At 42.8% G+C, this 16192-nt stretch overlaps 1 protein-coding gene across 3 annotated transcripts in view; it reads left to right on the top strand.

Moving 5' to 3' along the window:
* Window positions 1-16192, top strand: part of LOC135543970 (dixin-like) — an 85894-nt gene that overhangs the window by 12580 nt on the left and 57122 nt on the right. For all 3 annotated transcript variants that reach the window (XM_064971282.1, XM_064971281.1, XM_064971283.1), the window contains exons 4-7: window positions 718-931; window positions 1830-1934; window positions 7120-7190; window positions 7545-7627. In XM_064971282.1, coding sequence (XP_064827354.1) covers window positions 718-931; window positions 1830-1934; window positions 7120-7190; window positions 7545-7627 — 473 coding nt within the window. The remainder of the gene's footprint in view (window positions 1-717; window positions 932-1829; window positions 1935-7119; window positions 7191-7544; window positions 7628-16192) is intronic.

Here is a 16192-nt window from a genome sequence, read left to right as displayed (position 1 = left end):
ACACACACATTAACACATTAACACACACACTAACACACACACTAACACACACGCACACACTAACACACACACATTAATACATTAACACACACATTAACACATTAACACACACATTAACACATTAACACACACACTAACACACACACACACACACACACACTAACACACACACACACTAACACACACTAACACACACGCACACACTAACACACACACTAACACACACACACACATTAACACACACACACACACTAACACACACACTAACACACACACATTAACACATTAACACACACACACACACATTAACACATTAACACACACACACACACACTAACACACACACATTAACACATTAACACACACACTAACACACACACACACACTAACACACACACACACACACTAACACATTAACACACACACACACACTAACACACACACATTAACACATTAACACACACATTAACACATTAACACACACACACACACACACTAACACACACACATTAACACATTAACACACACACACACACACACCCACACACACACAAAAACACAGTCACAAACCGACAGACCTCACACCTCTGCCTGGGGTAACACACACACCGACACACACACCGACACCTGTCCCACAGTTCTCACATAATCTCTCTTTCTCCTGTGTGTGTGTGTGTGTGTGTGTGTGTGTGTGTGTGTGTGTGTGTGTGTGTGTAGATATAGTAGAAGGTGATCTGAAGTCAGTGATGAGGTTGATTCTGGCTCTAGCCGCCCACTTCAAACCATCAGCCAATCAGAGAGCAGCGTCCAGGGGTGGACGGAGCATGGCAGGAGCCGCAGCCAACCACAGGACACTCTCCACAGTTGCCATGGCGCAGAGCGCAGCAACAGCATTGGCAGCCGTACGACACGACGCAGAGGGAACAGCTAGGTACCACACACCCACCTCCACACACACGCACACACCTCCACAGGTACACGCACACACCTCCACAGGTACACGCACACACCTCCACAGGTACACACACACCTCCACAGGTACACACACACACCTCCACAGGTACACACACCTCCACAGGTACACACACACCTCCACAGGTACACACACACACACACTCCACAGGTACACACACACACCTCCACAGGTACACACACACACCTCCATAGGTACACACACCTCCACAGGTACACACACACACACACCTCCACAGGTACACACACACCTCCATAGGTACACACACCTCCACAGGTACACACACCTCCATAGGTACACACACCTCCTCAGGTACACACACACACACACACTCCTCCACAGGTACACACACCTCCACAGGTACACACACCTCCTCAGGTACACACACACACACACACTCCTCCACAGGTACACACACCTCCACAGGTACACACACCTCCACAGGTACACACACACACACACACCTCCACAGGTACACTCACCTCCACACACACACACACACACACACACACACACACACACACACACACACACACACACACACACACACACACACACACACACACACACACACACACACACACACACACACACACACACACACACACACACACACACACTTCCACAGGTACACACACCTCCACAGGTACACACACCTCCACAGGTACACTCACCTCCACACACACACACACACACACACACACACACACACACACACACACACACACACACACACACACACACACCTCCACAGGTTCACACACCTCCACAGGTACACACACACACACTCCTCTATTCAGTGTGTGTGCATGCATGTATAATTGTGTGTGTGTGTGTGTGTATAATGTCTCTCCAGTGGTTGGGGTATGCTTGTAGATGAGGATGGAGGTGTGTGTGTTCGTGCTCTGGTCCAGCAGTACGAGAGAAGACCGCCAGACGATCCTGACACAACACCAAGCAGGTAACACTCATATCCCCCCACACTCATATCCCCCCACACTCATATCCCCCCACACTCATATCCCCCCACTCATATCCCCCCACACTCATATCCCCACACTCATATCCCCCCACACTCATATCCCCCCACTCATATCCCCCCACACTCATATCCCCCCACTCATATCCCCCCACACTCATATCCCCCCACACTCATATCCCCCCACACTCATATCCCCCCACACTCATATCCCCCACACATATCCCCCCACACTCATATCCCCCCACACTCCTATCCCCCCACACTCATATCCCCCCACACTCATATCATCCCCCCACTCATACCCCCCCACACACTCCTATCCCCCACTCATATTCCCCCCACACACTCCTATCCCCCCACTCATATCCCCCCATACACATCGAGGTTTGATACAAGCCTAATTAGTATTTCATACCTTTTGCGAGGTGAAATCTTCATGTCAGTGATCTTCAGGTCGGAAAGTCAGAGCTCTAGAAAGAAGCCAGAGTTCGTATTCTGAGTTGGTTGATTCATTCCATTCAAAACGATGTTTCCCAGTCGGAGCCCAGTTGTCTTGAACGTGAGTCGGAGATTTCAGAGTTCCCAGTTGAACGCGACATGAAAGCACCGTGACTATCAGTACAGTAAAAAAGCAAATGATTTCAATGTATGCTCCGCAGTGCCTCAAGTGCCATACCAACTGATCTATTTTGTTATCAAAGCTTGAGTTTTGACATATAATATTGTTGGAGAAGAACAATATTGTCAGGCTAGGCATATAGCCACTCTGCCGGGGTAATATTTTAATGCTACTGTCTCATTCCTCCACAACTGTTTTTATTAGGTACTGTAATGTTTAAAAAAATGTTCTGTTAATATGAATTACCATAATGTAAATGTTCTGTTAGTGTGAATTACCATAATGTAAATGTTCTGTTAGTGTGAATTACCATAATCTAAATGTTCTGTTAATGTGAATTACCATAATCTAAATGTTCTGTTAATGTGAATTACCATAATCTAAATGTTCTGTTAATATGAATTACCATAATGTAAATGTTCTGTTAGTGTGAATTACCATAATGTAAATGTTCTGTTAGTGTGAATTACCATGATGTAAATGTTCTGTTAATGTGAATTACCATAATGTAAATGTTCTGTTAGTGTGAATTACCATAATGTAAATGTTCTGTTAGTGTGAATTACCATAATGTAAATGTTCTGTTAGTGTGAATTACCATAATGTAAATGTTCTGTTAGTGTGAATTACCATAATGTAAATGTTCTGTTAATATGAATTACCATAATCTGAATGTTCTGTTAGTGTGAATTACCATAATCTAAATGTTCTGTTAATGTGAATTACCATAATCTAAATGTTCTGTTAATGTGAATTACCATAATCTAAATGTTCTGTTAGTGTGAATTACCATAATCTAAATGTTCTGTTAATGTGAATTACCATAATCTAAATGTTCTGTTAATGTGAATTACCATAATGTAAATGTTCTGTTAGTGTGAATTACCATAATGTAAATGTTCTGTTAGTGTGAATTACCATAATGTAAATGTTCTGTTAGTGTGAATTACCATAATGTAAATGTTCTGTTAGTGTGAATTACCATAATCTAAATGTTCTGTTAGTGTGAATTACCATAATGTAAATGTTCTGTTAGTGTGAATTACCATAATGTAAATGTTCTGTTAGTGTGAATTACCATAATGTAAATGTTCTGTTAGTGTGAATTACCATAATGTAAATGTTCTGTTAGTGTGAATTACCATAATGTAAATGTTCTGTTAGTGTGAATTACCATAATGTAAATGTTCTGTTAGTGTGAATTACCATAATGTAAATGTTCTGTTAGTGTGAATTACCATAATGTAAATGTTCTGTTAGTGTGAATTACCATAATGTAAATGTTCTGTTAGTGTGAATTACCATAATGTAAATGTTCTGTTAGTGTGAATTACCATAATGTAAATGTTCTGTTAGTGTGAATTACCATAATGTAAATGTTCTGTTAGTGTGAATTACCATAATGTAAATGTTCTGTTAGTGTGAATTACCATAATGTAAATGTTCTGTTAGTGTGAATTACCATAATGTAAATGTTCTGTTAATGTGAATTACCATAATGTAAATGTTCTGTTAATGTGAATTACCATAATGTAAATGTTCTGTTAATGTGAATTACCATAATGTAAATGTTCTGTTAATGTGAATTACCATAATGTAAATGTTCTGTTAATGTGAATTACCATAATGTAAATGTTCTGTTAATGTGAATTACCATGAGCTAAATGTTCTGTTAGTGTGAATTACCATAATGTAAATGTTCTGTTAGTGTGAATTACCATAATGTAAATGTTCTGTTAGTGTGAATTACCATAATGTAAATGTTCTGTTAGTGTGAATTACCATAATGTAAATGTTCTGTTAGTGTGAATTACCATAATCTAAATGTGATTTCTGTCATTCTGAACACCGTGGGTGGACACCCTAATGGCCAGTGGTGTAAAGTACTTAAGTAAAACATATCTTTGGGGGGTATCAGTATTTTACTATTTATATTTTTGACAGTTTTTACTTTTACTTCAATTCATTCCTAAAGAAAAGAATGTACTTTTTACTCAAAACATTTTCCTTGACATCCAAAGTACTTGTGACATTTTTAATGTTTAGCAGGTCAGGAAAATGGTCCAATTCACACACTAAACAGAGAACATCCCTGGTTATCCCTACTGCCTCTGATCTGGCAGACTCACTAAACAGAGAACATCCCTGGTCATCCCTACTACCTCTGATCTGTCGGACTCACTAAACAGAGAACATCCCTGGTCATCCCTACTGCCTCTGATCTGCCGGACTCACTAAACAGAGAACATCCCTGGTCATCCCTACTGCCTCTGATCTGGAGGACTCACTAAACAGAGAACATCCCGGGTCATCCCTACTGCCTCTGATCTGGAGGACTCACTAAACATACATGCAGTGTTTGTAAATGATGTCTGATTGTTGGAGTGTTCCCCTGGCTATCTGTAATGATGTCTGAGTGTTGGAGTGTTCCTCTGGCTATCTGTAATGATGTCTGAGTGTTGGAGTGTTCCCCTGGCTATCTGTAATGATGTTGGAGTGTTCCCCTGGCTATCTGTAATGATGTCTGAGTGTTGGAGTGTTCCCTGGCTATCTGTAATGATGTCTGAGTGTTATTGTGTTCCCCTGGCTATCTGTAATGATGTATGCGTGTTATTGTGTTCCCCTGGCTATCTGTAATGATGTATGTGTGTTATTGTGTTCCCTGGCTATCTGTAATGATATCTGAGTGTTGGAGTGTTCCCTGTCTATCTGTAATGATGTCTGAGTGTTGGAGTGTTCCCCTGGCTATCTGTAATGATGTCTGAGTGTTGGAGTGTTCCCCTGGCTATCTATAATGATGTCTGAGTGTTGGAGTGTTCCCCTGGCTATCTGTAATGATGTCTGAGTATTGGAGTGTTCCCCTGGCTATATGTAATGATATCTGAGTGTAGGAGTGTTCCCCTGGCTATCTGTAATGATGTCTGCGTGTTGGAGTGTTCCCCTGGCTATCTGTAATGATGTCTGAGTGTTGGAGTGTTCCCCTGGCTATCTGTAATGATGTTGGAGTGATGGAGTGTTCTCCTGGCTATCTGTAATGATGTCTGAGTGTTGGAGTGTTCCCCTGGCTATCTGTAATGATGTCTGAGTGTTGGAGTGTTCCCTTGGCTATCTGTAAATGATGTCTGAGTGTTATTGTGTTCCCCTGGCTATCTGTAATGATGTCTGAGTGTTGGAGTGTTCCCTTGGCTATATGTAATGATGTCTGAGTGTTGGAGTGTTCCCCTGGCTATCTGTAATGATGTCTGAGTGTTGGAGTGTTCCCTGGCTATCTGTAAATTATGTCTGAGTGTTATTGTGTTCCCCTGGCTATCTGTAATGATGTCTGAGTGTTGGAGTGTTCCCCTGGCTATCTGTAAATGATGTCTGAGTGTTATTGTGTTCCCCTGGCTATCTGTAATGATGTCTGAGTGTTGGAGTGTTCTCCTGGCTATCTTTAATGATATCTGAGTGTTGGAGTGTTCCCCTGGCTGTCTGTAATGATATCTGAGTGTTGGAGTGTTCCCCTGGCTATCTGTAATGATGTCTGAGTGTTATTGTGTTCCCTTGGCTATCTGTAAATGATGGCTATCCATACATTTTAAAAACAAGAAAATGGTGGAGTTTCGTTTGCTTTATATAAGGAATTTTAAATGATTTATATATTTGATAAATTACATTTACTTTTAATAGTTATATTATATTTAGAACCAAATACTTTTGGACTTTTACTGAAGTAGTATTTTACTGGGTGACTTTTACTTGAGTAACTTTCTATTAAGGAATCTTTACTTTTACTACATTGGGACTATTAGGTACTTTTCCCACCACTGCTAATGGGTTACGTACCCAATACATGGTTCCTATACCTGACCCTACTACAGTGGGAATATTGGGTACTTTTCCCACCACTGCTAATGGGTTACGTACCCAATACATGGTTCCTATACCTGACCCTACTACAGTGGGAATATTGGGTACTTTTCCCAGCACTGCTAATGGGTTACGTACCCAATACATGGTTCCTATACCTGACCCTACTACAGTGGGAATATTGTACTTTTCCCACCACTGCTAATGGGTTACGTACCCAATACATGGTTCCTATACCTGACCCTACTACAGTGGGAATATTGGGTACTTTTCCCAGCACTGCTAATGGGTTACGTATCAATACATGGTTCCTATACCTGACCCTACTACAGTGGGAATATTGGGTACTTTTCCCAGCACTGCTAATGGGTTACGTACCCAATACATGGTTCCTATACCTGACCATACTACAGTGGGAATATTGGGTACTTTTCCCAGCACTGCTAATGGGTTACGTACCCAATACATGGTTCCTATACCTGACCCTACTACAGTGGGAATATTGGGTACTTTTCCCACCTGTGTTACGTACCCAATACATGGTTCCGAGAAACGTCTTAAATGTCCTGCACCACACACACACACACACACACACACACACACACACACACACACACACACACACACACACACACACACACACACACCGCACAAACCGCACATCCTCCTGTCAGTAATCAGTGTTTATATCCTCAGTTCCCACAGAGCCCCGCCCACCAGCCAATCAGACAACACAGAGCCGGAGGAGAGCCAACCAGAGAGAAGCAGTAAGACACACACACACACACACAAGTTGGCAGTGTAGGTTTTGCAGTGCACAGGTTAGATTAGCATCAGGCTGGGTCAGACTTAAGAGTCAGGTAAACATGCAGCAATGAATAGGATTAATCACGATTCAATAGATTCAATATGATTCATCAGGCTGAATATGATTCAGTAAGATTCAATCGATTCATTACGATTTAATATGATTCAATAGATTCATTAAGATAAGATGGCTTAATAAAGTCACACAGACTTCAACATAAACTGTGAAATATTTATCTCCCTATTGCTGTGTGTGTGTGCGCGTGTGTGTGCGCGTGTGCGCGTGTGTGCGTGTGTTTTGTGTGTGTGTGTAGCTAAGGCAGGTTGGGAGAGTCCTCTGACTGAGAGCCTGGAGAGAGAGATGCAGGAGACAAGGAGAATGGTGTCAGCTCTACAGGTACACACACACACGTTATGTTTGTCTGTCCTCGTGGGAACCTAAAATACATTTTCATTCAAAATCCTATTTTCCTTAACCTAACCATAACCCTAACCTAAACTTGACCCCAAAACTATACCTAACCCTAAAACTATACCTGACCCTAAAATAGAATTTTCCCTCGTGGGGACTGGCAAAATGTCCCCACTTGTCCGAGTTTTTGGTTGTTTAACTGTCCTTGTGAGAACTTCTGGTAACCTAAAGGATAGTGAAACAAAAACACAATGTTCGAGCCATCTTCAAAGAAAAATACATGTGCTAATGCTAATACATGTCTGGAGACACAGGTGATGTCTGGAGACACAGGTGATGTCTGGAGATGTGTCTGGAGACACAGGTGATGTCTGGAGACACAGGTGATGTCTGGAGACACAGGTGATGTCTGGAGACACAGTTGATGTCTGGAGACACAGGTGATGTCTGGAGACACAGGTGATGTCTGGAGATGTCTGGAGACACAGGTGATGTCTGGAGATGTCTGGAGACACAGTTGATGTCTGGAGACACAGCTGATGTCTGGAGACACAGGTGATGTCTGGAGACACAGGTGATGTCTGGAGATGTCTGGAGACACAGGTGATGTCTGGAGACACAGGTGATGTCTGGAGATGTCTGGAGACACAGGTGATGTCTGGAGACACAGCTGATGTCTGGAGACACAGGTGATGTCTGGAGACACAGGTGATGTCTGGAGATGTCTGGTGATGTCTGGAGATGTCTGGAGACACAGGTGATGTCTGGAGATGTCTGGAGACACAGGTGATGTCTGGAGACACAGGTGATGTCTGGAGACACAGGTGATGTCTGGAGACACAGCTGATGTCTGGAGACACAGCTGATGTCTGGAGACACAGCTGATGTCTGGAGACACAGCTGATGTCTGGTGATGTCTGGAGACACAGGTGATGTCTGGAGACACAGGTGATGTCTGGAGACACAGGTGATGTCTGGAGATGTCTGGAGACACAGGTGATGTCTGGAGACACAGGTGATGTCTGGAGATGTCTGGAGACACAGGTGATGTCTGGAGATGTCTGGAGACACAGGTGATGTCTGGAGACACAGCTGATGTCTGGAGACACAGGTGATGTCTGGAGACACAGCTGATGTCTGGAGACACAGGTGATGTCTGGAGACACAGGTGATGTCTGGAGACACAGGTGATGTCTGGAGACACAGGTGATGTCTGGAGACACAGGTGATGTCTGGAGACACAGGTGATGTCTGGAGATGTCTGGAGACACAAGTGATGTCTGGAGACACGGGTGATGTCTGGAGACACAGGTGATGTCTGGAGATGTCTGGAGACACAAGTGATGTCTGGAGACACAGGTGATGTCTGGAGACACAGGTGATGTCTGGAGAATGACTTAAATGTACTGTAAATGTGGAGACACAGTTGATGTCTGGAGACACAGTTGATGTCTGGAGACACAGGTGATGTCTGGAGAAAACAGTTGATGTCTGGAGACACAGGTGATGTCTGGAGACACAGGTGATGTCTGGAGATGTCTGGAGACACAGGTGATGTCTGGAGACACAGGTGATGTCTGGAGATGTCTGGAGACACAGGTGATGTCTGGAGACACAGGTGATGTCTGGAGACACAGGTGATGTCTGGAGATGTCTGGAGACACAGGTGATGTCTGGAGACACAGCTGATGTCTGGAGACACAGGTGATGTCTGGAGATGTCTGGAGACACAGGTGATGTCTGGAGATGATGTCTGGAGACACAGGTGATGTCTGGAGACACAGGTGATGTCTGGAGACACAGGTGATGTCTGGAGACACAGGTGATGTCTGGAGACACAGGTGATGTCTGGAGATGTCTGGAGACACAGGTGATGTCTGGAGACACAGGTGATGTCTGGAGATGTCTGGAGACACAGGTGATGTCTGGAGACACAGGTGATGTCTGGAGATGTCTGGAGACACAGGTGATGTCTGGAGACACAGGTGATGTCTGGGTATGAATGATTTATAGAATGTATAAGAGCTGTGTATGAAATGTCTATAAAATAATATGTTTATGTTTCTAGAGAATATTATTGGACAAGGAATATTTGAATGTTTCTAGATAATATTATTTGAGAAGGAATATGTTTACAGAGAATAGTATTGATGAAGTAATATGTTTTAAACGTTATGCTTATAGAGAATATTATTGGAGAATTAATATGTTTATGTTTCTAGAGAATATTATCTGAGAAGGAATATGTTTTAAACTTTGTTTCTAGAGAATATAATTGAAGGAATATGTTTATGTTTCTAGAGAATATTATCTGAGAAGGAATATATTTTAAACTTTGTTTCTAGAGACTATTGGAGAAGCAATACAGTGGATTCTTAAGTATTCAGACCCCTTCCCCTTTTCCACATTTTGTTACATTACAGCCTGATTCTGAAATGGATTGAATATAACATTTTCCACATCAATCTACACACAATAGCCCATAATGACCAAGCGAAACAGGTTTTTAGGGAATAAACAAACAAACCAGAAACACCTTATTTACATAAGTATTCAGACCCACTGTGTTCTTGGGGACCTTCACTGCTGCAGAAATGTTTTGGTACCTTCTCCAGATCTGTTCCTCGACACCATCCTGTCTCGGAGTTCTACGGATAATTTGTTCAACTTCATGGCTTGGTTTTTGCTCTGACGTGCACTGTCAACTGTGGGACCTTATATAGACAGGTGTGTCTTTCCAAATCATGTCCAATCAATTGAATTTACCACAGGTGGACTCCAATCAAGTTGTAGAAACATCTCAAAGATGATCAATGGAAACAAGATGCATCTGAGCTCAATTTTGAGTTTCATAGCAAAGGGTCTGAATACTTATGTAAATGTAATATATATATATATTTTTTTCTCAATATTTCAAACATTTGTAACAACATGTTTTTAATTTGTCATTTATGGGTATTGTGATGTCATTATGGGGTATTGTGATGTAATTATGGGGTATTGTGTGTAGATTGATGCGGAATTTGTTTACTTTAATCCATTTTAGAATAAGGCTGTAACGTAACAAAATGTGGAAAAAGTAAAGGGTCTGAATACTTTCCAAATGCACTGTAATTAAATCTGCTGTCATATTGTTGAGTAGTGGAATAATGTAGTCTTTATATATTTGTTGTCACTTATTCAGCATCCTAAGTATTTGATATGTTTTGTGGTCCTCTTAAAGGACTGCTGTAGATGGTGAGTTATCCTTTGTATTTGATATGTTTTGTGGTCCTCTTAAAGGACTGCTGTAGATGGTGAGTTATCCTTTGTATTTGATATGTTTTGTGGTCCTCTTAAAGGACTGCTGTAGATGGTGAGTTATCCTTTGTATTTGATATGTTTTGTGGTCCTCTTAAAGGATTGCTGTAGATGGTGAGTTATCCTTTGTATTTGATATGTTTTGTGGTCCTCTTAAAGGACTGCTGTAGATGGTGAGTTATCCTTTGTATTTGATATGTTTTGTGGTCCTCTTAAAGGACTGCTGTAGATGGTGAGTTATCCTTTGTATTTGATATGTTTTGTGGTCCTCTTAAAGGACTGCTGTAGATGGTGAGTTATCCTTTGTATTTGATATGTTTTGTGGTCCTCTTAAAGGACTGCTGTAGATGGTGAGTTATCCTTTGTATTTGATATGTTTTGTGGTCCTCTTAAAGGACTGCTGTAGATGGTGAGTTATCCTTTGTATTTGATATGTTTTGTGGTCCTCTTAAAGGATTGCTGTAGATGGTGAGTTATCCTTTGTATTTGATATGTTTTGTGGTCCTCTTAAAGGACTGCTGTAGATGCTGAGTTATCCTTTGTATTTGATATGTTTTGTGGTCCTCTTAAAGGACTGCTGTAGATGGTGAGTTATCCTTTGTATTTGATATGTTTTGTGGTCCTCTTAAAGGATTGCTGTAGATGGTGAGTTATCCTTTGTATTTGATATGTTTTGTGGGTTTTGATTTTTCAATATTGGTCAGGTATATCAGGAGATCATCTACAAATAACTTTAGTTTATATTCATGTTTACCAATACTGATACCTGTTACATTTGGGTCCTGTCTAGTTGTTTCTGTAACGGTTCAGTACAAACAGGGTTCTGGGAGAGGACGTTCCTGTCTAGTTGTTTCTGTAATGGTTCAGTACAAACAGGGGTGGGAGAGGACGTTCCTGTCTAGTTGTTTCTGTAACGGTTCAGTACAAACAGGGGTGTGAGAGGACGTTCCTGTCTAGTTGTTTCTGTAATGGTTCAGTACAAACAGGGTTCTGGGAGAGGACGTTCCTGTCTAGTTGTTTCTGTAATGGTTCAGTACAAACAGGGGTGGGAGAGGACGTTCCTGTCTAGTTGTTTCTGTAATGGTTCAGTACAAACAGGGTTCTGGGAGAGGACGTTCCTGTCTAGTTGTTTCTGTAACGGTTCAGTACAAACAGGGGTGTGGGAGAGGACGTTCCTGTCTAGTTGTTTCTGTAATGGTTCAGTACAAACAGGAGTGGGAGAGGACGTTCCTGTCTAGTTGTTTCTGTAATGGTTCAGTACAAACAGGGGTGGGAGAGGACGTTCCTGTCTAGTTGTTTCTGTAATGGTTCAGTACAAACAGGGGTGTGGGAGAGGACGTTCCTGTCTAGTTGTTTCTGTAATGGTTCAGTACAAACAGGAGTGGGAGAGGACGTTCCTGTCTAGTTGTTTCTGTAATGGTTCAGTACAAACAGGAGTGGGAGGACGTTCCTGTCTAGTTGTTTCTGTAATGGTTCAGTACAAACAGGGTTCTGGGAGAGGACGTTCCTGTCTAGTTGTTTCTGTAATGGTTCAGTACAAACAGGGTTCTGGGAGAGGACGTTCCTGTCTAGTTGTTTCTGTAATGGTTCAGTACAAACAGGGTTCTGGGAGAGGACGTTCCTGTCTAGTTGTTTCTGTAATGGTTCAGTACAAACAGGGTTCTGGGAGAAGGACGTTCCTGTCTAGTTTTTCTGTAATGGTTCAGTACAAACAGGGGAGTGGGAGAGGACGTTCCTGTCTAGTTGTTTCTGTAATGGTTCAGTACAAACAGGGTTCTGGGAGAGGACGTTCCTGTCTAGTTGTTTCTGTAATGGTTCAGTACAAACAGGGTTCTGGGAGAGGACGTTCCTGTCTAGTTGTTTCTGTAATGGTTCAGTACAAACAGGGTTCTGGGAGAGGACGTTCCTGTCTAGTTGTTTCTGTAATGGTTCAGTACAAACAGGGTTCTGGGAGAGGACGTTCCTGTCTAGTTGTTTCTGTAATGGTTCAGTACAAACAGGGTTCTGGGAGAGGACGTTCCTGTCTAGTTGTTTCTGTAATGGTTCAGTACAAACAGGAGTGAGGGAGAGGACGTTCCTGTCTAGTTGTTTCTGTAACGGTTCAGTACAAACAGGGTTCTGGGAGAGGACGTTCCTGTCTAGTTGTTTCTGTAATGGTTCAGTACAAACAGGGTTCTGGGAGAGGACGTTCCTGTCTAGTTGTTTCTGTAATGGTTCAGTACAAACAGGGTTCTGGGAGAGGACGTTCCTGTCTAGTTGTTTCTGTAATGGTTCAGTACAAACAGGGTTCTGGGAGAGGACGTTCCTGTCTAGTTGTTTCTGTAATGGTTCAGTACAAACAGGGTTCTGGGAGAAGACGTTCCTGTCTAGTTTCTGTAACGGTTCAGTACAAACAGGGGAGTGGGAGAGGACGTTCCTGTCTAGTTGTTTCTGTAATGGTTCAGTACAAACAGGGTTCTGGGAGAGGACGTTCCTGTCTAGTTGTTTCTGTAATGGTTCAGTACAAACAGGGTTCTGGGAGAGGACGTTCCTGTCTAGTTGTTTCTGTAATGGTTCAGTACAAACAGGGTTCTGGGAGAGGACGTTCCTGTCTAGTTGTTTCTGTAATGGTTCAGTACAAACAGGGGAGTGGGAGAGGACGTTCCTGTCTAGTTGTTTCTGTAACGGTTCAGTACAAACAGGGGTGAGGGAGAAGACGTTCCTGTCTAGTTGTTTCTGTAATGGTTCAGTACAAACAGGGGAGTGGGAGAGGACGTTCCTGTCTAGTTGTTTCTGTAATGGTTCAGTACAAACAGGGTTCTGGGAGAGGACGTTCCTGTCTAGTTGTTTCTGTAATGGTTCAGTACAAACAGGGTTCTGGGAGAGGACGTTCCTGTCTAGTTGTTTCTGTAATGGTTCAGTACAAACAGGGTTCTGGGAGAGGACGTTCCTGTCTAGTTGTTTCTGTAATGGTTCAGTACAAACAGGGGTGGGAGAGGACGTTCCTGTCTAGTTGTTTCTGTAATGGTTCAGTACAAACAGGGTTCTGGGAGAAGACGTTCCTGTCTAGTTGTTTCTGTAATGGTTCAGTACAAACAGGGTTCTGGGAGAGGATGTTCCTGTCTAGTTGTTTCTGTAATGGTTCAGTACAAACAGGGGAGTGGGAGAGGACGTTCCTGTCTAGTTGTTTCTGTAATGGTTCAGTACAAACAGGGTTCTGGGAGAGGACGTTCCTGTCTAGTTGTTTCTGTAATGGTTCAGTACAAACAGGGTTCTGGGAGAGGACGTTCCTGTCTAGTTGTTTCTGTAATGGTTCAGTACAAACAGGGGTGTGGGAGAGGACGTTCCTGTCTAGTTGTTTCTGTAATGGTTCAGTACAAACAGGTCTGGGAGAGGACGTTCCTGTCTAGTTGTTTCTGTAACGGTTCAGTACAAACAGGGTTCTGGGAGAGGACGTTCCTGTCTAGTTGTTTCTGTAATGGTTCAGTACAAACAGGGTTCTGGGAGAGGACGTTCGTGTCTAGTTGTTTCTGTAATGGTTCAGTACAAACAGGAGTGGGAGAGGACGTTCCTGTCTTATGCCGCTTTTCTAAAGCAATTTCATCACATTATGTATTATTTGTGTATATTTCTTATATAGGTCATTTTTTCAATATTTGTAATACATTTATTATTTAAGCTGGAAAATTGAACGTTTTGTATAGAAAATGCCATTCAAAATGGTTGAAAGTGTTAAACTTTGTTTCCAGAGATTATTAGAGAAGGACGATGTGAATGTTTATAGTGAATAGTATTGGAGAAGGAATATGTGAATGTTTCTATTTAAAAAAACAATTTATTTCTTTTTTGTGACACCTGCTAGATAGTTACGGTTTCACCAGCTAGAGCATTTCTTTTTTAAATTAAAAGACTCCAGCCAACCAAGTCATGGACTGTTCTCTCTGCTAGCGTACGTCATGCGGTATCGATGCACCAAGTCTGGAACCAACAGGACCCTGAACAGCTTCTACCCCCATAAGACTGATAAACTAAACATTAACCCTTTTTTTTTTTACTAAGTCAAGCATGACCCATTGACTGCACACACACTGGACTCTACCCACACACTCACACTACTTGTTTCTGACACCCCAACACACACACTGGACTCTACCCACACACTCACACATACTTGTTTCTGTACATGGTTCAACACAACACTGGGACTCTACCCACACACTCACACATACTGACACTGTACCCCATGGTTCAGTCACACATACTGACACCCCAACACACACACTGGTTCTACCCAACACTCACACATACTGACACCCCAACACACACACACTGTTTCTGAACAACACACACAGGACTCTACCCACACACTCACACATACTGACACCCCAACACACACACTGGACTCTACCCACACACTCACACATACTGACACCCCAACACACACACTGGACTCTACCCACCCACTCACACATTTCTGACACCCCAACACACAACACTGGACTCTACCCACACACTCACACATACTGACTGACATCCCAACACACACACTGGACTCTACCCACACACTCACACATACTGACACCCCAACACACACACTGGACTCTACCCACACACTCACACATACTGACACCCCAACACACACACTGGACTCTATCCACACACTCACACATACTGACACTGACACCCCAACACACACACTGGACTCTACCCACACACTCACACATACTGACACCCCAACACACACACACTGGACTCTATCCACACACTCACACATACTGACACCTCAACACACACACTGGACTCTACCCACACACTCACACATACTGACACCCCAACACACACACTGGACTCTACCCACACACTCACACATACTGACACCCCAACACAACACTGGACTCTACCCACCCACTCACACATACTGTTGTTTCTGACACATCCCAACACAACACTGGACTCTACCCACACACTCACACATACTGACTGTAACAGTACAAACAGGACTCTACCCACACACTCACACATACTGACACCCCAACACACACACACTGGACTCTATCCACACACTCACACATACTGACACCCCAAAACACACTGGACTCTAACCCCAACACACACACTGGACTCTACCCACACACTCACACATACTGACACCCCAACAACACACTGGACTCTACCCACACACTCACACATACTGACACCCCAACACAACACTGGACTCTGGGACACACTCACACATACTTGACACCCCAACAACACACTGGACTCTGGGAC

Source organism: Oncorhynchus masou, chromosome 8 (genome assembly GCF_036934945.1).
Source record: "Oncorhynchus masou masou isolate Uvic2021 chromosome 8, UVic_Omas_1.1, whole genome shotgun sequence".
Taxonomy (NCBI): Eukaryota; Metazoa; Chordata; class Actinopteri; order Salmoniformes; family Salmonidae; genus Oncorhynchus; species Oncorhynchus masou.
This window is presented reverse-complemented; position numbering and strand designations above follow the sequence as displayed.